At 49.5% G+C, this 21,790-nt stretch overlaps 5 protein-coding genes and 1 non-coding gene across 6 annotated transcripts; 3 read left to right on the top strand and 3 right to left on the bottom strand.

Moving 5' to 3' along the window:
- The first annotated feature begins 387 nt into the window (after positions 1 to 387).
- Positions 388 to 4,397, top strand: SOWAHD (sosondowah ankyrin repeat domain family member D). The gene is given in 2 exon segments (XM_036401946.2): positions 388 to 2,725; positions 2,728 to 4,397. Coding segments are annotated over 2 exon segments (1,002 nt in total). The 5' UTR covers positions 388 to 2,490; the 3' UTR covers positions 3,495 to 4,397.
- Positions 4,398 to 7,674: 3,277 nt separating this feature from the next.
- RPL39 (ribosomal protein L39) lies at positions 7,675 to 9,649 on the bottom strand. Its single transcript, XM_036402086.2, has 3 exons — positions 9,530 to 9,649; positions 9,230 to 9,333; positions 7,675 to 7,976 (listed from the first exon to the last, which is right to left on the bottom strand). Exons 1-3 carry the CDS (start codon positions 9,530 to 9,532, stop codon positions 7,928 to 7,930), a joined length of 156 nt encoding a protein of 51 aa, XP_036257979.1. The 5' UTR covers positions 9,533 to 9,649; the 3' UTR covers positions 7,675 to 7,927.
- Positions 8,093 to 8,220, bottom strand: LOC118698929 (small nucleolar RNA SNORA69). The gene has a single exon (XR_004981989.1). It is a non-coding gene; the product is annotated as a small nucleolar RNA SNORA69 (small nucleolar RNA).
- A 16-nt stretch (positions 9,650 to 9,665) lies between the features above and the next one.
- Positions 9,666 to 16,812, bottom strand: UPF3B (UPF3B regulator of nonsense mediated mRNA decay). Its single transcript, XM_036402087.2, has 10 exons — positions 16,602 to 16,812; positions 16,265 to 16,371; positions 16,046 to 16,152; positions 15,219 to 15,317; positions 14,757 to 14,867; positions 14,023 to 14,066; positions 13,239 to 13,427; positions 12,593 to 12,744; positions 11,589 to 11,901; positions 9,666 to 10,758 (listed from the first exon to the last, which is right to left on the bottom strand). Exons 1-10 carry the CDS (start codon positions 16,779 to 16,781, stop codon positions 10,612 to 10,614), a joined length of 1,449 nt encoding a protein of 482 aa, XP_036257980.1. The 5' UTR covers positions 16,782 to 16,812; the 3' UTR covers positions 9,666 to 10,611.
- Positions 16,813 to 17,007: 195 nt separating this feature from the next.
- NDUFA1 (NADH:ubiquinone oxidoreductase subunit A1) lies at positions 17,008 to 17,935 on the top strand. The gene is made up of 3 exons (XM_036402085.2): positions 17,008 to 17,270; positions 17,456 to 17,545; positions 17,832 to 17,935. Exons 1-3 carry the CDS (start codon positions 17,169 to 17,171, stop codon positions 17,850 to 17,852), a joined length of 213 nt encoding a protein of 70 aa, XP_036257978.1. The 5' UTR covers positions 17,008 to 17,168; the 3' UTR covers positions 17,853 to 17,935.
- Positions 17,936 to 19,137: 1,202 nt separating this feature from the next.
- AKAP14 (A-kinase anchoring protein 14) lies at positions 19,138 to 21,722 on the top strand. The gene is made up of 6 exons (XM_036402381.2): positions 19,138 to 19,338; positions 19,482 to 19,602; positions 19,668 to 19,759; positions 19,916 to 20,095; positions 21,074 to 21,126; positions 21,459 to 21,722. Exons 1-6 carry the CDS (start codon positions 19,138 to 19,140, stop codon positions 21,544 to 21,546), a joined length of 735 nt encoding a protein of 244 aa, XP_036258274.1. The 3' UTR covers positions 21,547 to 21,722.
- Positions 21,723 to 21,790: the final 68 nt, after the last annotated feature.

Genomic DNA, 21,790 nt, shown 5'->3' with positions numbered 1-21,790 from the left:
CAGGGGTCCCGAGCCCCGGCCCACCGGGTCCTCCGCCTGCCCCGCGCGCTGCCCGCTCCCAGCGCGGGGAGCTGTTCCCCGCCGCCTCCTCGGGCAGGCCCGGGGGGACCCGTCCCGTTGCCCTGCGGCCCCTTCGGTAACATGGCCCGGGGCCGAGCCGTGCAGCCCCGAGGCTGGGCTGGGGTTCGCCGTTCGGGTCCCCCAGGCTCAGCAGATGAGCTGCTGTTTCAAGCGGGATGTCCGTGCGGTTCGCACTTGCCCTGCCCCAGGTCCCAGGACGGTTCGGGCCCGCCCGGGCCCCGGCTGAGTGCGGCTGGGCCCGGTTCCCTCCTGTGGCACCGCCGCTCCTGCCCGGCCCCGCTCGGCCCGGCGGTGCAGCCTCAGCTCCCGGCCTGTCTGAGCGCAGCTGCAGCTTCGAGGCTGTAGCTGGTGCTGCTTGGGTTTCCCTTCATTTGATGGCAGCACAAGCACCAAACGAGGCTGAGGGAGAGGAAACTCAGTCCTTCCCCAAAGTAACTTTCCTGGCCCCTGGGCTCCCGAGGTTGTCACCCTGATTTTATCATGGTCAGAGCTCACCAGTGAGTCCGGTCCCTAATGCAGGCATGACCACAGTGGCCCTGAATGGGAGGCTTGCTTTGCACCATTAATGCCTTCATTCCCCAAGAGCAGCTCCTTATTTCCCTCCTTGTTTTCCCCGGATGCCACCCAAGTGTTTTCAACTGTTCACCAGGATCTCATGGCTGTGTGGTTCAAGTTTTCTGCCTCCCTGAGCCCACAGAAGCCACCAAAACCCAGTGACAAAATCAGGCAGCTCCAGAAAGGGAACAAGGGGGCAATTATGATTTTACCACCAGTTGTTTGGGGTTTGAGACTACGCCAACTCCCCACACATCCCAGAAAAACTGGTCCAAGTGGTTGGAAAAAGGCAAAGGCCCTCAAGGCTGACGACCAGCTCAGGGCAAGTCAGAGCAGGGCTAAAGCTTAGGGCAGGCAAAGAAAAAAGCTTCAAGGGGCTGTTGTGGCTTTTAGCTGCCTGACCAGCTGCAAAACCACCTGGTGACAGTTCAGCCACGGGTGTGTCAGAGCAGTCATGGATAAGAAACTTCTGGAGAGAAACTTCTGAGAGCTTTTGGGGCAGAAGAATTAGTCCTGATAGATAACAAAATTAGGGTACAGACTACTGGCTGCAGCTGCCAGCAACATCAGGCATGGGCTGTGCTACAAAGGGGATTATGGCAAGAGAGGAAGACCAAATTCGCAGTGGGATGAAACACTGGGTGGCAAGGAGCCAAACAGTGTCCCAGGCTGGGCTTCCCTTACATCAGAGAAGCCCACCAGTCACTGGGACATGGGCTCAGGAGGCAGTAACCTGGGCCTTCCTGAGCACAGCATCAAGGAGAAGCATTGCAGCCATGGGGGGCTGCTTCAGGGGGCTGTAAGGCAATTGCTTCAGTGAGACAACCTTGGGGTGCTGCTGGGGTCAGAGGAAGTGTCCTGGGACTGGTGTCATGGATTTACATACACCAGACAATGTAACAGGGTCTGACCCTGCAAAGAATGCTGGGTTCAAGTGAATGTTTCCAATGAGTCTTTTGTTAGTTCTTTGGTTACACTCAGGCTGGTGCTTCCAGAGAGGAGCCCCAACCCCAATTCACACCTCTCAGTTATACCCCTGATACTCATTACCCAATCCACATCAATCACTAAGTTCTGGTTGGCAGTATCGTGATTTCTTGCTGGGTTTCACTGGAGCTGGGCTGGCTGCCTTCTGATGTTACTTTATTCTCCTGTGATAGTCTCCTTAGCCCTTATCGTCTCCATTCTGCTCATATCTGCTGCATTCCAAGAGTTTTTTGTTAGCAGCATCATTTTATCAGAAGTTTATGTCTGGTCAGCTCTTACAGCTCAAGGCTTTGGCTGCTTCAGGTGCTAATGCTGAGCCAGCAGTGCTAAACGAGAGCGTTCAGGCAGGAGAACACAGTTCAGCAATTTCTGCTGTAGCGTCAGCACTGAGCTGCCCAGGACCCCCGTGCCTCTGTCCGGTCCTGCGGTTCTGCACGCTCCCTGTATTCCCTCTCCCTCCTTGTATTCCTACATTTTCCCTGTATTCCCACACGCTCCCTGTATTCCCACATGTTCCCTGTATTCCTGCACGTTCCCTTTATTCCCGCACGCTCCCTCTATTCCCGCTCCTTCCTTGTATTCCCACACGTTCCCTGTATCCGTACCCGTTCCCGCAGCCCGGAGCTCTCGCTCGGTGCCGGCTCGGGAGGGTGGCGGTCCGTGGGGGCAGAGCCGGCTGTGCTCCAGCCGTGCCTCACGGACACAGCGTGAGCGAGCAAAGGTCACCGCACCGCCCCGCCGCCGCCATGCCCCGCCGCCGTGCGGATCGGTTCCTCCTTCGCCCGGGACCGGCAGGGGAAGCGCGGGGTGAGTGCCGGGCAGCGTGAGCCGTGCCCTGCTGGGGACAGCCCTGCGAGAGGCACCGCCATGGCCCGGCAGGAGCGGGAGAAGGGCGAGGCAGAGCAGAAGGTGGCTGGCATCTCCGGGAGGTTCTCCTTCCTGGATGGCGCCCAGCCCCGAGCGGGCGGCCCGGCCCGCAGCTCCCATCTCTGGCCAGCCACGCTGGAGCGTTTCCATACGCTACAGAAGATGGACACCAACAAAAACATCAACTGGGGCAGGCACAGCCTGGGGAGCTGGGGTAGGACTTCAGGCAGGTTCTCGTTAGCCCCAGCAGTACCCGGAGGAAGGAGCTGAAGGAAATCCTCCTGCAGAGCAACAGTCCTGGCAGCACCATGCGGTTTGCCACTGCCCAGAAGACATCCAGCAGCAGCAGTGTTCCTGCAGGGCTGCACCAAGAGCAGAAGCCTGAGCAGAGCCCTGATCTGCTGCCCCTTGTCCTTGACCCCCTGGAGCACGCGTGGCTGCTGACGGTGGCCGAGGGTGATGCGGACAGCATCATCAAGCTGCTGGACCTGGATCCCAGCCTGCTGACCAGGAGAGACTTTGTGACAGGCTTCACCGCTCTCCACTGGCTTGCCAAGCACGGCCACCATGAGAGCTTCATCCAGGTCATCTCCCATGCCCAGAAGAAAGGCTACCCTGTCAACATGAACATCCCCACAGCCAGCGGCGGGCTCACCCCTTTGCACCTGGCTGCCTTGCAGGGACACGAGGTGCTCATCAAGGTGCTGGTGGGAGCTTACGGGGCAGACACCACCTGCAGGGACCACAACGGGCGCAAGGCTTGGCAGTACCTGCCAGCACACACCTCCAGGGACCTGAAGGAGCTGGCAGGGGCCTTGGAGGAGGACTTGGTCCAGCTGCACTCTCACAACACCAACAACAATTGTAAGTCATCCAGAGAGGCTGGGGCAGGGCAGGACTGTGTGGACTCTGGGGCTGAGGGAAAAGCTGCCCAGCACTCCTGGGGCCTGTCGACCCTGCGAGGCTTTGTTAGACAGGCCTTTGCTTTCTTCCATGAGCGCTGAAGCTCTCCTGGCTCCATTCACCAGTAAACCCATGCTGGATAGCAGCTGGAAAAACCTGCAGGGAGCTGAGAACTTGGCTACTCAAAATCCTGCCCAAGTGGGGGTTAAGCCATGGCACCATGGCCACCCTGGGTCTTGTGGTCTTTTGGGGCTACTCCAGTGTGTGTGTGGAGCACCATGGCCATTGGGAGCAGTACCTTGGGACAGCCTTTCCAAAAAAGCCTGTCTGCAGATGGGTTTGTGCCCTGTGCCCCTGTGGATGGGGACTCCTTGCTGCATCCCAGCAGATTGCCATGGTTGGGGTTCACGTGTCAGCTGTGCTGTGGGGAGCTGCTCCAACACCCTGCATGCCCACAGGAGGATGCTGACCCACCATGTGTGGATCTCATGTTGCAAACGCCTTCCAGCTCCCTGTGAGATCTCCTGATCTCTGCCATAGGCACCTTCTCTGGGTCGGTGTTTGTTTATGACAGCTGATTATAAAGCTGATTCTCAGTAGAGTAAGAGCTAAGGGCCCTGTTAGAAGAGTCCAGGCCAAGAGAAGCCTTTCAAACTGCAAAACAACTCACACTGGCAGCCCTTCCCTTGAGATCTCCATCCCAGGAAGACTGAAATGCTCAACCTCATTAGGAATGGGGGCCAGAGCAAAGGAGGCAGGAAGGACACAAGGGGGGCAGCATGTGGTGGCTGCTGTGGGGATTAGAGTTCAGGAACAGCTCTGGAAAGATGATTCATCCTCAAAAACTGTGGAAAAGGTATGTGAAGGCTGTGAGATTGAGATTATTTTTATTGCTACTGAAGTCATGCTGAAAAATGAAACTGATGAACATTGCTGTAGCAGTGTAACAGTGCATGTATGTCTGAGTCACTGCATTAAAAGGGCAAAGCCTCTGCTCCTGCTCACCTGTTTGTGTTTTCTTCACCAAATGAAGTTCTGCCCTGATGATTTCAACTTGCTTTTTACATTCTCAAAGGCCAGTACTGCTTCAAAATATCTTCAGAAAAACAACAGCCCCTTCCTCTTTCTCATCAGCATGAGACTATTCCTACACCCTTAAATAGCAGCTGTGTTTGAGAAATGCTTTTCAGACAGGAACTGGGGAGTTTCTGTTCCCCAGGGCAGCCCTTGCAGGGACAACTCCTTTAGGGGGGCAGTTGTGGTTTTCTTTCTTTCCAGCTGCCTTTCAGGGGGCCTGCAGGGGTGACTGAGGGACTCAAGGTGATCTGGCCTGGCTACACAGGTGCATTTGCATCTTGATGCAGAAAGACACACAAAGACACACAGGTGACTTCCTCTGGGGAACTAGAGCTGGGGGGTTTCACAGATCCTGAGTAAACTCCAGTTATATTCAGACTGCTTGGACACCAAACCAACCCAGTCCTCAGTAATGACATGTGGAAGAGCAGCCTCCACATGAGTGAACAGGGATCCAGTGACTGGATAATGCCCAGTCCAGGTGCCTGGGTGGATATATAGATGTGTCTGGATGTCTTAACCCCTGAGGTCAGCAGCAGATACATACAAAACACACTAGAACTAGATTTAATGCCTGATCTACAACAGTCTTGTAATGCTTTAGCTCTAATAGATTGAAGATGTTGACAATGCAGCTCCTTCTGAACTGCTGTGGCCACGTCCATGCCATGGGAGAGCAGGCTGGCTTCTCACAAGTGTGCTCATGCCAGCACAAACTCCATGAACAGCACTGGTGTCAAGCTCTGGTAACCAAGGTGCCATTGATAAGACAGACAGGACCAACAAAATATTTTTTTACCTATTAGTCTTCTGTTACCCTTTTACAGCTGTCAGGGAAGGGGCACAGGATGGCTCTTACCTCCTCCTCTGAGTAAGACACAGAGTAAACAGTGGAATAGAAAATTTCCTTGAAGGAGCCATTTCCTTGGCAATAGTACCTGTGGCTTAGTCATGCTCCACCCAGAAACATGGACTTAAACGTTCCATTTGAAAGTAACATTTTGCTGACAAATGCTGCACCTAAATACCACAAAATGATTTTCAGTTATTACCTCCTCTTGAGAGATAACCAAAACCCTCTAAAGACAGCTTGTGCCCTCATCTTTTGGTCATGGGTTTGACCCAGTATTCTGTGCTGAGACAAATTAGGTGGGAACTTCAGAGCAAGACCAGAACTCTGCTTCTCTAGATGTGTAACAACATCCTCACCATGTCACCCCCTGCCATGGGTGGGTCCCTTTCCATTGAGAAAAAAAAAATATTTCCTTCCAGTGACCCATCCCTTTGTCTCGCTCGGTTCATTTTCATACCTGCAGTTGATTTGGATACAGAGACATGTTTAGAAAAATATTCCTCAAGTATACAATCAGCTCCAACTTTGCTTTTCACTCAGAAAACAAAATATGTCCACAAAAATCAATGGACTAAAATATCCAAATATTTTTTCTTTAAAGCTTCTGCGGATGTCTCAGTTATCATATGTTAGCTCAGTTCTGCAGAGATTCCTGATCCCCTCTCACAGGGAGGAGAGGGCAAAAAGAGCTGCCACAGACAACAGAAAACATTCAGACCCAGAGATATTTGTTTGGTTAGGGTTCTGCAGAGGATTGACTTGAACCTAACTTTAATTTGTACTGAATTTACTTTGTGCTATGCCTTAATGTCCAGCTTGAAAAGCAGATTCAGTCATATAGGGAAAATAATACAAGGAGTTATTTTCCAAAAGTTCCTTAATAGAAGCTACTTCCACCTAATAAAAATATTAGTCATGATAGTAATAGGGAGACTTTCTAATAAAAAGTAATAAATTGTCCAATCTGTTGCTCAGGAAAGTTTTCCCACAAATGCCATGGAAAAAACTGTCTCTTTCCATTCTCAAGTCCATAAAATTGCTGTTTTCCTCCTCAGCCAGATCCCCATAGACACAATTACAGAGAAACTCTATGAACAGCTTTGCCTGCCAGCAATGGTGTGGAGAGGCTGGAGGAGGTAAGCTGGATGCCAAGGCAGAGCTCCAGTCCTCAGCAGTGCTGTTATTTCCTGAACACTCACTTCAAAAAGAGTGCAGAAAAGCTTTCAAAATCATTGAGGTCAGAGTGGCTGCAGCACACGAGCCTCTGTTCAAACACCTCTGGCACTGCTGTTTGCTGCTTTCCTGCTGCAGTGACTTACTGCTTCCCCCTGATGATGGAGTCCAGACTCTTTCCAGACAGGATATGGAGCTAGAGGATACCTCTGAAGTATCTTGAAGCTGGTAAAAATCCCAGCCTTGCTCACCCTGACTTACAGAACCCTGCAGCACACCTTAGGAAGGAGGCACCTCATGACCTCTGAGTGAGATGTGTATTTCTGAGCATTTACCTGTTTGGCACATGCTGTACCAGAATTATTTTCTCAAGAGTTGCAATACATAGGAGATAAATCTATTTACCTTCAGTGTGAAAAGCAGCAACCCAGAAGGTATGGCAACCTGAGGCTTCCTCAGGAAGCTGCCTCTCAGGACAGACCCACGAGCTGAGGCTGAAGCCGGGAATGAAGCAGCACCTTGGCAGCCCTCAGTGTGAGGATGGGCTTGGCCACAGCCCAGGACAGGCTCACAGCAGCAGGGATTTCCTGCTGACCAGAGCTGCCACCCCAGCTCAGAGCAGTGAACAGAGAGGACTGGGTGCAGAGCCACAGCTCCTCCTCCACTCCCCTGCAGTAAATTGGTTTCACAGGCCCCAGCAGAGAATACCAGCACAGGGGAGCTGGAGTGCCAGAGACCAGAGACCCTTAATCCCCTTTTTCCTCTCCCCTTTTTTAATAGCTGCAAACTCTCCCTTTGAACCCCATCTTAAATTTCTACCTGTCTGCTGAGAATGTTTTATACTAAGCTGCACCTGTGGTTGGTGCTGATTTATCAAACCAACACAGACTCCTCAGCAAAACTCATGTTAATATTATAGGGAGTACACAGACATGCACTGCACTCTACAGTACTGCATTTTGTAGGAGATTTTCTTCAGGTCTGATTTTGACTTTTTTTTTAATTGGTGCTTTGCTCCTGAAGGTTTACAGTCAGTGAAAAGGAAGACAGAGCCTACTCTACCTGAAAAGAGCTGCCAAGGTTCCTCATATTAAGTGAGAATATAACTAACATTACCATTAATTTGATTGCTACAATCCCACCACATACATATGAAATAATTTCCAAAACCAAAGTCATTCAGGTCCATATTTATTAGTAAGCCTGTGCAGTGCCAATGCTCACGGTGATGCCTGAAAGAACACTAATAGAACACAGTCTCCATGTTTCAGATACAAAGATTTTCCCAGTTAACATCAACATCCCAGACCAGCTTATAAAAACTCCCACACCGGGGAGTGCACTCCAGCACCACAGAAGGAATGACTTGAGGCTGTTATGGATCTGACACAGAAAGACCAATGTTCATTAGAGCTCCTGGGACAGTCTCTCTTACAAGCCCAGTTTGGTCCTCCTCCAGTGTCTCCTTTTGGAGTTGTACCTAAGACAAAAGCAGAGTGAATTAGCAAAGTGCACATACACATTTGTTAAATATGAAAGCAGAACAGCACATGGAAGAAGTCTCTTCCATGAAAGCACACTAATTTGTGAGCATGTACTTGTCCATGTTAAGAACAAATGCTTTCACCAGGGTGTGGGTGAAAGCACAGTGTTAACAGAGTTGCTCTCAGCAGGAAAATGGCAGCACTCCCACAGCAGGAAGCACTGCAATTGCAGCCTGCTTTAACACAAAGCTTGGACAGAACCCATGGCCCAGCTACTCAAGCCAGGAGACCAAGATCTGTGATTTTTTCCTATGGTCAAGTATTTCAGAGTACTGTGATTCAGCTGAAACAGAACCCAGCTGTAACCTGGCACACAAGGATCCAACTGAGTGCACGCACCATTGATCCCACCTAGAAACAAGCTGGGAGCAGCTACAGGAACAGAACCCTGCAATGCTGTGCTGGGCCACTGCCTGAGCCAGCCAGTGCTGCTGCTGCTCTCCTCACTACTTAGGACAAAGAGAGAAAGAGAAGAGGGAATTCTGTTGCCTTAAGAAGCCCAGACGAAGAAGTGTATGAAATAAAAAACTATGCTGCAAGTTTTCAACCAGAGGGCTTGGACAGGCACGACCATGTGCATGGCCCACGTGCCCCCAGTGTGTCAGAGCACTCAGCGTTTCCCTAAGCACAATGCTCGAGAACAAACACAAGAGGAAAGCAAGGAACTATGACAAATTAATTCTACAGTCAGGTGCCAGCATTTCATACTATCAATCTGACTTCCCATACACCCAACAAGTCCTTTGCTTCCTTTGCTCCCTGAACTCCAGAGCACTCATGCTCGGGAACCATTCCTTGAAAATGCAGGAGCCCAAAGAGGCAGCTATGAGAGAAGACAGGTATTGGGAAGGGGAACGTCACGAACAGAGAAGCTACCAGAGGACAAAATCTGGAATAAATCATCCACACGTACAGTTCAGTTTTTCACTTTACATGTACCACTGCTGAACGTCTGTGGACACTTGCAGAGAACTGGCGCAAAACTACTACAGAAAAAAATGGCGTGGAAGCCTCGGCTGCCCTACCATCCCTGCCCGGCCCTCCCGGGCACAAACCGCGCTCTGGCCGGCACAAACCGCGCTCTGGCCGGCACAAACGCCAGCAGCTCCCGCCCTCGGCCCGGCCGCCGGCCGCCCAGCTCAGCCTGCGCGGCCGCAGCTCCTCAGGAAGCCCCGGCCGAGCTCCTCACCTGATCTTGTTGCCAGTTTTCATGCGAATCCACTGCGGGATGGGCCTGTTCTGCTTCTGCTTCTTGGCGAGGAAGCGTTTGATCTTGAATGTCTTGTGCGACGACTGCAAGAGAGCGCAGCGGTCAGTGCCTCACCCAGCCCGGCACAGCCGCCAGGCCTCGGCCAGCCGGGAACGCCGCCCCCGGCTCCCTCCCGCTCCCTCCACCCCGCCGCCCGCCCGCGGGACCCCCGAGCACGGCGGCCTCAGGGAGAGGGCTCGGGGCGCGGCGGGAGGGCGCGGATGGCTGCGGATGTCTCACCATGGCGCGGAGCGGCGCGGCGTCCCGGCGATGGCGGCGTCCGAGGAGGCGGAAAGGGCGGAGCGGCGGCGGCGGGGCGGGCGCAGCGCCCCCTGCCGGTCCGGCGGCCCCGCACGCACAGAGGGACGGCGGCCCAGCTAGTTTGTGCGAGTTTATTTGGGTTTAGTACAAAAAACAGCTATGGCTAAAATTCGCTAGCTTGGGAGGACCTGCTACTGGCGAAGTCTCGTTCTGGACTGTAAAACAATACTTCAAGTTATGAGGGAAGAGGAAGCAGTTCCGAGAGGGCAGGAGTTCAGAAACATTTCAGACTTGAGTCAAGGGAAGATGCTGGAAAAGAACAGGATGCCCAAACCAGCTACATTTGATGAAAAATAAGCATTTCAATGTAGGGAGACTTTACATGAGAATTTATCAAGTCATATTCAACTATTAAGCCAGCTTATTCATACACTCCAACTTAAGTTACTTTATCCAGAGAACCACTGAAGAGGACGGTCTCTCCCTCCCTAACATGGTTACTGCACTGCCAGATGTTCTGCTCCTTGTGTGCCAAAAGGCTCCTATCCACTGGTACCTCAACAGCCCCAGCCTGTGTATGTGTCTCAGTGCCAGACTGACACACTTCAGCTTTCACTGCCTCATGCAGGAGCACCACAGAACACAGCAACACCTGTGTTAACTCCAGGCAACTCCAAGCTTGCTCTGCTTCAGTGCATCCAACACTGGCTCTAATTGCCTTAGAGTAGAGCTCTGGCTTTTGATCCAGGTGTCATTCCCTCCTGACCACAGCTGATTTATTATCAAACTTAAGGCCATAAAGTCTTTGTATTTCGCAAGGATTCTCTTCTCTGCTGTAGTTAGATGCTGGGAAAATAAGTTCAAATAACTGAAAATATTACAATGAGAACACATTTCAAATTTGGAATCTACAACTGAGTTTCTTTAACCAGAAACATCCAACAGCACAATGCCCCCTTGTCTTCCTTTGTTCCTTGTTCGCTCCGAAGGCACTTCTGGATTGCGTAGTACATGCTCTTTGGCTGCACAGACAGTCAGAACACATAAGGCTGGCACGTCAGTCACTCCTCTTCCTTCGTGTGACTGCTCTCACCCTCTTGTTTCTTATCCACTCCCTGATCTGGGGGCTTTGCAGCACTGTCTTCATACTGACACAATCTGCTCCGGCTTCGGGCCCCGGGCTGGTACAGCTGCATTGCTGGGCGATCCTGAAATAAATCAAAACTATTTAGATTCTTTCATAACTCCCTGCTCTCAGGGTTATTATGGCATCATTTCTATGGTATTAGAAATGGCTCAAATTCAAACTTTTCAGGCTAAGTTTAATTATTCCACAGTGGTGGCAAAGTAACTTCAAATGTCCCAAATCAAGGTTGTCTGTTGAAAAGCAACGTCCCTGTTCAAACCACAATGAACACTGCTCAGAGTTGAGGTTATTTGTAACGAGTTTCCTGCTGAGTTCAGCTAACATCCTCTCAGAAGAGAGGCCAACTTCAAAGTTTCAAAACCTTGAATTTCATTTGTACCAGACAATGTCTTAAGTGATACAGAAAACAAGCGCAGAGATACTGCAAAAACAGATTTTTTAGAGTACATAAAATTACACTCAAGACATTATTTCCTGAAACTAGAGCACATGTCATATTCTGCAAGTTGCAGTTTCCTATTTTAAGGAACCTGTTCAATCACACTCCCACTCTGAGATGCATTTTCAGGCATCATAAGATCAGCAGACACAAACAGATTACTGATACTCTACCAACACCTTAAAGAGACAGCCTATGGCACAAGTCAGCAAATAAAAAAGGATCAGTGTCTTACAATTTAACCCATGTTTTCTTGGATTAGTTCTTACACAGTGACAAGAAATACCACTGTTAAGCAAATTTTAGTGCACATTTCTAGCAATGGCAGAGTTTGCTGCAGAACAGGGAGAAGTTTCAACAGAGAAACCACATGGTTCTTTCCTTGAAGTGCTTTTATCCTAAAAACCACAGATCCCTATGAATCAACACATGAATTTAAAGAAATCCAGCACCTTGTTTCTGATACGATCCCTCTTAATTGTATCCTCTTTTTTATCATCTTTGGTTACTTTCTCAGATTTGTCCGTGCTGCTGGTAAAGTCTGTAAGATCACTTTTCTTTCCCTTTTCTCTGAGTAAGTCTCTCTCCTTTTTCACCTCTTCCTCTTTTCTTCTAAAAACCTTCTCTTTCTCATAGCGCTCTTTCTGCCTCCGACGCTCCTCTTCTTGGCGCCTCAGTTTCTCTCTCTGTGCTCTCTCATATTCTCTGTCTCTGTCAAAATCTCTATCTCGGTCCCTGTAGTCCTTTACACACTCATCTTCCGATCTGTATGAAAACAAAACTGAAAATTAAGCTCAAAAGATTCATCAAACAGAGTTGGGAGATCAATGTAATAGTGGTGTAAATGTGCAATAGGAAGATGACACACTGGCAGGTACTAGGGAGCTCTTGGGAGGCTGTGATAGCCCAAGTCATGCATGACAGCCAGAGAGGACACTGACCTCTAGAGCTTCCCAGCCTAATCTCTTCTAGCTTTGAAAAAACATCTGAATTTGTCTGTCTTATCTGTATTTCTCACATGGCAGAACTGAACCTCAAACAGATCATGGAGCTGTTGAGAATTACACTTTCCACTTTGACTTTTTACAAGACTTAGAGGAACTGGTAACTGGAGAACACTTCTCCTCTTGCCATGGTTATAATAATTATCTCATTGCAAGGACAGTGCTCACAGCCTGCTGCATTCACCTACATATGGGCTTCCTTAGTGGAGTTCCTATAATGAGTTGTAAAAATATTAAAATCTGTCCACTAATGAAGAATTTCCAGGTAATTCACAGAGCTTTCTGTAATCATGGGGATGTGCACTGGCACAGAGAACACAGCTCATGCCTTATATGAGAAAAAGCATTTGAAAGGAATTTCAAAACATGGTCATGGCAGAGCAGCCTAAGCCTCAGTACAATCAGGAAACAAGTTATAGATACATATATATTTATAGCAAGTACTAGAATACTTTTTTGCCTTCTCTTCTTTTGTCTCCCCATCAGATCGTTTGGCAGATGCACTACTCGCATTTTTTTCCTCCCTCAGAGTCTCTCTTTCCAGTTTCTTGGATTTTTCTTTTCTCTCCAAGTCTTTTTCATCTTTTTCAGGCTTCTTAAGTAGCTACAAAGAAAACAGAAGTCTCAACTAAAAAGCTCACTCTAACACATATTGTGTGGCACAACACCGAAATTGCATCAAAGGAACCACAGGCCAGTAAGAAGTAAACATTAAGGAAATATTACTGCAAATCACAGTATTTCTAAAAGCTGGAGTGTATGAGTAAGCATTATTCACACAGCAGACTAAGATTTTTCTCCTAAACCAGGCTGTTTTAGAAAGCTTAAAAATAGTCTCCATTCCATAGTGAATTCACAATCCTGTTTACCGCAGCATGTACAACAGTCACATGACAAAAACTTTAAATATTACTATGAAACATTACAGCATGTAAACCTTTACAATGCCTATTACTGAATATTACAAAAAATTGGTCATTTACTAACACCAAACTCATATGATTCTTCACACAATACCCAAAGTACATTTTGAGACTGATATACAAATAATAGGGGAAAAGGGAGTGTAACAGTTTATAATAAAGAACTGTTCTAGACCTTAATCTTTGGTTCTTCTTTTGATCTGTCTCTTTCTTTTTCTGGACATCTGTCTACTTTCTTCAATTTTTCTGCTTCTTTTCTCTTCCTTCTCTCCTCTTCTTTCCATTTTCTTCTTTCTTCTTCTCTTTGTCTTTTTCTTTCTAATTCTCTCCTCCTCCTCTCCTCTCTTTTTTCTTCTCTCAGTCTCTGTGTATGCAAAAACAAAGAGAAAGTGTCTCTCCACAGAAGAAAACATCTCTTTAAGCCATCAAACAACTCACCTCAAAGCTGCCTCTATTATAAAAGGAAAAAAAAAAGTCCTGTCATCTCTGTTGCTGCTGTGAACCTGAACATGTTGCAGCAGTATTTTTTTTTACTCATAAGCCTTAATTTGTACTTAATTTGTCTTAAACTTAATTTGTCTTAAAAATCTCAAATACATCAGTGGCCTCAAACTTTATCATTCCAACTTTAATTAAATCTGCCCCACCTCTGCTTTTCTCCATTGCTAAAAGTTAAAATAACATCAGGAGAACGATCACTTACAAGGACCTCAGCCATATTGCACTAAAAATGGAAGCTCTACAATGAATCTGTTTTGTCAGTTCAAAAAGAGGTATTTTGCTGTGAGCAGAATGTATCCAAAGCACCATCATTTCAACACTCCTTTAAAATATATGAACCAGAAGTTGACAAGTCAGGTCAAAATCTCCTTCTTCAAAAAGAAGGGCAGAAATGTATCAGCATACAATGACCAAACTGTACTTGCAAACAACACGAAAATTCTGGAGGTAAGTCTTACCTGTTTATTTTTCAAGAAGTTCAATAAAGGAGTAGTCTTTTTAGCTGGAGAATAGATAAAACAAATGTAAATATCTTGCCTTATCCAATACTGCAATACCTACAACAGAGTTCTGTATAAAGTGACAGAGCCTTACACATCCCCCTGCCTGTCATATACATTTCCCTTCTCTCATATACAGCAACACAGCAGTGAAAAAAGTATTCCAAACCTATCTCCAAACAGTGGCAACTATTAGGATTCTATAAACTTCTTTAGGATACTAACAGGATTTTCCTTACACCTCTCTCTACATTCAGTCTGCATTAGGCTTTTCCCAGACACTCTCATTTTTAAAGAGATCCCTGTAAGATACTTAAAGCAACCTGGCCATTTTTAGTGGTATTTTACCCAACCACACTATCTCAACTTGTGCCTGCATGGAACATCATGATCACAGCACTGTGCATTAAACACCACTGCATCTCACTGAAATGCAGCCACTGCACAGCCTGCTCTGGCTAACATATATCTCCAACAGGAAGGAACTTTGTCATCTAAAACCTATGCCTACAGAAGAATTTAGAGCATTGGAACAAAACAAAACACAGAATAATATTAGCCTAAATGTTTAACAAATAGTAAGCAGGCACACAAAAGAATTCAGTCTCCTCCAGGCTGAGCTTCAAATTACAAAACATGTTTGTTTCTTTGTGACCTAGGAAAATGTAACTATAGTACATAGATTTCCATACCTATTAGCTCTTTGTTTCTTGCCTCTATTTCCTCCAACAAAGTTTCAGGAGTGGAGGTTAATTTTTCATCATCTGCACTGTAACTTTCCAAAAACTTCTTGTATTCTGGATCTACACAGAAGAGAAGGGAAAAAGGGGGGGGGGGGGGGGGGGAAGAAGAGATACTGTAGCATGAAAAGTATTTACATCATGCATTGCTCAGTTACATTTACTTCAGCTGGGTTGTTTATATGCCACCTTTTCACAAGTTAGCAGCTCAAATGAGCTGCTGTATTATGTTTGTCTGGGACAATCATATTTAATAGATTTCTAGCTGACAAAGCAGTGCTCATAAACTTCACATATAATTAAGCAAACATCCTATTGGTGGAACTATAGTGTCACAGTAAAAACATTACATTCAAATTACTGCTAAGAGTTTCAAGTCTACACATGCAAAAACAAACTAGCTTGCTGTTATACCATCTTCAATAGTTCCAGTTTTGGCATCCTTTTTCTTACTCTTCTTTTTTGCAGCTTTTTGGAAAGGTGCAAACTCAACTATGGCAGCATATTCCTGACCTGTTGTGAGAAAAAATACATTAAAATAAAGATGAAACAGATATAAAATAGATTATATTGTCCATATCTAAAGCAGAAAGGTGAGTCTCACAAGAAATATGCAATACTAGAAGAGACTACTTACACAGCATAAAAACATTATTGTATTTAGAAAACCATTTAATAAAAAAATAAACCACTCTACAGACAGCAGAATTCCTTACCTTAACACTGTCACTATACTAATAAACAGCAAACTCACAGGCTGACAAGAAGGACATACTAGATTTAAGACTGCCCATGACTGTCAGTTCCACCACCTCAGCAGCACCACACCATGTAATGGCCTCATCCTACAGACTCTGCATTCATTGTGCAAGAAAGAATATTTTAAGCTAATACAACTGAGGCAAATCTCAATTTTTGACAAAATATAGCAGAATGCAACACAAGACAAGCAGGCTTTAAAGCTTTATCTTCTGACAAGAACACTACATTTGTGGCTGCACGAATCCAGCTGGGTATGGCAAACACAGTGTGCTGTTACACTGCAAACCAGCTCATTTAAAGGACTTAGATGTTATCAGATCTATGTATGTAAGTATTTCTAGAGGTATTGGAACTGTTTTTGAGGCACTAAACACAAACAAGTCAGACGTGGCTGCTCATCCCACCCCCCCCAAAGCTCAGCCAGCACACGGCACAGACAGCAGGGAAGCAGCAACATCCATCGAGTGCCGTTCACTTACCTTTGTGATCGACAAAAACGTAGCCGTCGAAGCGATCCCTGAAGAGGACTATGTCTTCCTGGTTCTTGAAGTTGATGTAGGCTCTGGAGAACATGTGCGGGTACAAGCTGCAGAGACACAAACCGAGAGCGCTGCGCTGACGAGGCGGCGGCGCCACTGGGGCCCGGCTGGCGGTAGCGGCGGCTCCCGGGAGCGCCCGGACCGGGCAGGCGGCCGTACCTGGAGTCGTTCGCGAAGAACTCGAAGTAGTCGTGCTCGGGCAGAGGCTGCAGGTGCTCCTCCAGCTGCTCCTTCGTCAGGCTGGGCGGCAGCCGGCGGATCACCACCTGCGGCACGGCAGGACCGGCGCTCAGGGCGGCGGCAGCGCCGGGGACGAATCATTACCGCGCCTCCCCCGACACGTCCCGTCCCAGGAGGCCCCCGCAAGCGGCCCGTTAGCGGGGGAAGGTCCCGTTACAGAGGGGGAGCCCTGTTACCGGAGGGAGGAGGGGCCCGTTACAGACGGTGAGCCCCGTTACCGGGGAGGGCGCCGTGCCCGGCGGCGCGCAGGCCCCACCTTGCTGAGCGTCTCCTTCTTGTCCTTGGGCCGCTCCAGGCGATCGAGCTCGGCGGCGTTGGTTCTGCCGTCCGTGCCGGCGGCGGGGCCCGAGCCCGGTCCCGCGGGCAGCAGAACGCCCGGCCCGGCGGAGGCCCCGCGCCGCTCCTTGGGCCTGGCGTTCTCCTTGTCCTCCTTCATCCCGATCCCGTTCCTGACTCCGGCCCGGGCTGCGCCGCGCGCACCCAATCACCGCCGCCTCTCGCGAGACTGCGCCTTAAAGGTGCCGCTGCCTCCGCCGGACTACCACTCCCAGAGTGCACTGCGCCCGCCACCGCTGGTACCGGCGGGGTCAGCGACCGGCACCGAGAGCGGTATCGGGCGAACCGGGACACGGACACGGCCTCACTTCCTGCCAGGGACTGTTCCTCGGCAGCGCCGTCCCTCCCGCTGCCCGCTCGGGCCCGCTAGGCTGTGAGGGGGCGCGGGGCAGGCCGGGAAGGGCGCGGGGCAGGCCGGGAGTACCCCGGCACTCGGCGCAGGGGCAGCGACACCGACACCGACCGACCTGACACCAGCACCGGCGGGATGTGGTACGAAATCCTGCCCGGCATGGCCATCATGGGCGTCTGCCTCAGCATCCCCGGCATGGCCACCATCTTCATGCACCGGTTGTGTAACGGCGGCAAGGTCAGCGCGGGGCGGGGCGGCAGGTCCCCGGATCCGGGACCCTGAGGCTCCGCTTCCCCACCGGGGCCGCCCTTATCCCCCAGTCCCTGCATCCCTGTGAGATCCCTTCCTCCCGGGGCTCCCCTTACCCCGCCTTCCCTCGGGAGTCCCTGCCCGACCCTTAACGGGCAGTTCTGTGCCTGCAGGAGAAGAGGATCGCCCGCTATCCCTACGAGTGGACGCTGCTGGAAAGGGACCGGCGGCTGTCGGGTGTCAACAAACACTACGTGTCCAAGGCAGGTTTGGGGGCGCTGGGCAGGTACCGCGAGGGAAGCGGGACCCAGGGCTGCTCCCCCATCCCCGAGCTCTGGCATGGCCGCTGAGGTGGGCACTGGTCGCTCTTGTCAGATCTCACTCGGTGCCTGCAGCTGGCCTGCCTCTGGGGATGTGCATTTTCATTTTGTTCTAATTAAGACCTGGGTAATTAAATATAGTTAGAAAATCTGCATTTTCAGATATGCTCTATTGCACACTAGTGGAAAGAATGACACAAATATGTAGCTGTTATTTTTTCTTTTTCAGGGTCTGGAGAACATAAACTGAAGGTGTCAACACTTTGAAAAATTCATCTGTCTATAGAAAATGATTTAACTCTTAAATAAAGCTATACATGTTTTCAACCCTTATATTTGTGTTGCTGTGGTGGGGTGACCCTTGCTGGACACCAGGTGCCCACCAAAGCCACTCTGTCGGTCCTGTCAGCTTGACAGGGGAGAGAAAATACATTGAAAGGCTCATGAGTTGAAACAAGGAGAGGGAGAGACCATTCATCAGTTACTGTCACAGGCAAATGAGACTCGACTTAGAGAAATTAATTTAATGTATTGTCAGATAACAGCAGAGTAATGAGAAGTTAAATCATAAAACACCTTCCCCCCACTCCTCCCTTCTTCCTGAGTTCAGCTTCACTCGTGATATTTTCTCCCTCCTCCCTGCTGAGCTGCACAGGGCGATGGGGACTGGGGGTTGTGGTCAATGTCATCCCATATTTTTGTTGCTCATTCCTCCTCTGGGGAGAACTCCTCACACTCTTCCCCTGTTCCAGAATGGGGTCCCTCCTATGAGAGACTCCTTCGCTAACTTCTCTATTGTGTGTGCTTCTCCGGGGCTGTGGTTCTTCGTGAACTGCTCCAGCATGGGTCCCACACATTCCCATAACGTGCAGTCCTTCAGGAACCAGCTGCTGCAGCAGGGTCACATTTCCTGCCAGCAAACCTGTTCCAGTGGACTCCTCTCTCCACAGCCACAAGGGTCCTGCCAGAGCCTGCTCCAGCATGGGCTTCTGGGGGGTCACAGCCTGGGTACATCCCTCTGCTCCAGCATGGGCTTCTGGGGGGTCACAGCCTGGGTACATCCCTCTGCTCCAGCGTGGATCGTTCCTGGGATGCAGGTGGATCTCTGCTCCCTCATGGACCTGCCAGGACACAGCTCACCGTGGCCTGGCAACACAGGCTGCAGGGCAATCTCTGCTCCTACCCCCTGCCCCACGGCCTCTTGTCATGCTGGAAGAGGAACAGCTGGGAATAGGGTGATCTGCTGTGGTCTGCTAAAACATTTCTGGTTTCTCCCGCACAGTCCCAGTGATCCTTTCCCTCTGAGGGGCTGTGTGCTGCCAGCGCTGCTGTTCGGAGCCTGCAGCGCCTCAGCGCACCGGGCTGGACAGAGCCTCCGGCAGGGCACAGACTGGGGGCTGCTTTAGCTCCCAAATTGTCCCGAGTGGCAAAAATACGACAGGCAGAGAAGCTGCCTGGATCCCAGAGCTGTTTTCCTGCTCACACCGCCCTCCCTCCCCGGGAGACAGTGGCTGCCGGGCAGGCCCGGCCTCGCCATGGTGACCGCGCGCCGCCCGTGCCCGCGGGGCCGCGCACAGCGGCGGGGACAGCGCCGGGCCCGGGCCCAGCTCCCCGGGCTCCCACACCCACCCCGGGACTGCAGCGCCCCGGGGCCCGGCCCCCGCCGCGCCTGGGGACCCCCGGCTTGGCCGGGCAGCGGGGGAGAAGCAGCCGCCGGCCCGGGAGCGCCAAGCGGGGTGAGCAGGGCCGGGGTACGAACAGGGGCCGTGAGGGGCTGCCCGCGGTGAGGGACTGCCCGCTGCTGCCCGTGTTCCTCAGACGGGGCCTGCAGCTCTCAGACCACTGCTCGCTCGATGTTTGTGCGTTTATCTCTCTAAAGGTGAAACCAATGGAGGAGGAAAAGGGAGAAGCTGGCAGTGAGGAAAAAGATCACATCCCCCCGGAAGATGAGAGCAGCAGTACAGAGGAATGTCTCCCAGAGGACGAGGGAAAAGAGAAAGGTATTGTGTTTGCTCTACTAGAACGTGCTTTTCAGGAGGATTTGTTAGCATTTTATCTGTTTCAGAAAGCAAGCATGTCATCAAAAATATCCCGTGGACTACAGCTAAGAACTTCACAGTGGAGATAGGACAGCAGCAAATTGAAGAACTAATTTCTGTGAGTCACAATTCCATCCACTCAGGAAGGCCACACTTTCTCACTGTTAAGAAGTATGAAAAATAAAAGCAGAGCACCTTTGTTCTTTTTTAGCACCACACTCAAGTCAGCTCTACTAGACATAGGGAGTCTTAGTGTGATGTGTTTGTTCAACAGACATGGGACATTCATGAAAGCTGGCTTCACCACTCAGAATTTTTCGAGGAAGAAGAACTGAAGGACAGCAAGATGTACCATTACAGAGCTTGTTGGGGCCTCCCAACACACAGAAAACCCATCCCACGAGCAACAGCGAGTGTCTACTTCGTTATAGTGATCTCCAAACTCAAACCTGACGTAAGTACTCAGCAATGGCGGGGATGGACTAATCCTTTAAGGGACAAGAGTACAGTGGCATTCCTGAGGCAGGGAAGTGCCAGGACAGTGGAGAGGCTGGCAAGGAGCCAGCAGCTCTTGTGGAGATGCTGACAAGGCCTGGACATTGGCAGAACAATGGCAGGAGATTTAGATGTAGCCTAATAGAAACATGGCATTGGTTGGCAAGGGGAGCAAGGCACAGAGCAGGAGGCTGGGTTAGTTCCCAAATCATTGACTGACAGAACTTGACAAACAGAATCTAGCAGGATCCTACATCTGCCTTTCTGCTCTTACCATCTTCTCTTTCCAAGCCACAATTGTTCTGGGCGGTTGTAAGAAGTGCTAAGGAGAGGTGAGTGAGTTACAGAATGAGGGCTCAGTAGAGGAGCGGCACTTCACTCTTCAAGCTGTCTCAGAATCCTTTTCCTGATCAGCCTGAAGTTTGCACCTGTACAATGAACTCTTGCAACTCAAGAGAAAAAAATGCAATCAATTGCACTGAGGAGACTTCTTACCTCCAGGCTTAAGTCATACTGAACCTTAGTGTTTCTACTTAACAGCTATGGATCCCCAAATAATATTCTGTGGTTTAACCCCAGCTGGCAACTAAGCATCACAGAGCTGCTTGCTCACTCCTTCCCCACACCATGGGATGGGGGAGAGAATTGAAAGTGTAAAAAAAGTGTAATAATATTAAAAAATAAATAGAATAATAGTAACAAATTGGGGAAAATAAAAACAGAGAAAAAAGCACTAAGAAAGACAAGTGGTGCCAATGAAAACAATTACTCACCACTCGCCAACCAATGTCCAGCCAGTCCCTGAGCAGCATCTTCCCTTCTGCCCCAAACAAATATCCAGATTATTTTTAAAGTAAACAGTAGCTCTCACTTAATTACAATGTCTGCATTTTGAGGGGCTGTACCTGGCCTCTGCCCTGTCTCTGCTGTATTGCAGACTGCACCTGTGGAGGTGTTCTACAGACTGGAGTCCAGCAGGCTGATTCGGAGGTAAGTGTTATTACTCTTCTGATTTAGCAAGCTTTCCCATTCCAAAACCAAACAGGGGGCTCGATGTAAATAAGTTTGCAATAACAGCAGAGGAGTGGAAGCTGTCAAAATCTTGCTCCATGAAGACCTTGCTTATCACTAGCCTCACCCCCAGAGTCATGAATAGCTACCCTGTGGGCATCTGCACTCTCAGAAATTTGTCCTGCTTTATATGGGTCTAGGTGGGGGGCAGCAGATAGCCTTACATGGTGGATAAAGGCCAGCTCTCACCTGGCCAAATCTGGATTCAGTACTATGCTTACAATCTACCTTCTTTTTATTCCATTCTCCAGGCCAGAACAGTGTGAGTTTAGAGAAAAGTGGCTTCAGGACATAATTGAAAATAAAACAGTGTGTGCAGAAAGACTTGCTTCCCGATGAGCAGCACCAATTCACTATTACCAGTCCTCTGTTGTGGAGAACCAAATAAACATGATGGGAAAAAAAAAAAAAAAAGCTCTTCCTTAGCAGCATTTCTACTTTGTGGATAGATAAGAAGCATTGAACCTGTGCAAAATGAGCTATGCCCTGCCATGGCAGCTGGCTGTGTGTGACAGTCCCTGGTGGGAACAGCAGGATGGAACCAGGTTCCACAGTGTGAATGGGAAGAGGTACCTGGGCAGGA

This window comes from Molothrus ater, chromosome 14, assembly GCF_012460135.2.
Source record: "Molothrus ater isolate BHLD 08-10-18 breed brown headed cowbird chromosome 14, BPBGC_Mater_1.1, whole genome shotgun sequence".
Classification (NCBI taxonomy): domain Eukaryota; kingdom Metazoa; phylum Chordata; class Aves; order Passeriformes; family Icteridae; genus Molothrus; species Molothrus ater.
The sequence above is the reverse complement of the archived record's forward strand: the minus strand, read 5'-3'. Positions and strand labels throughout refer to the sequence as shown.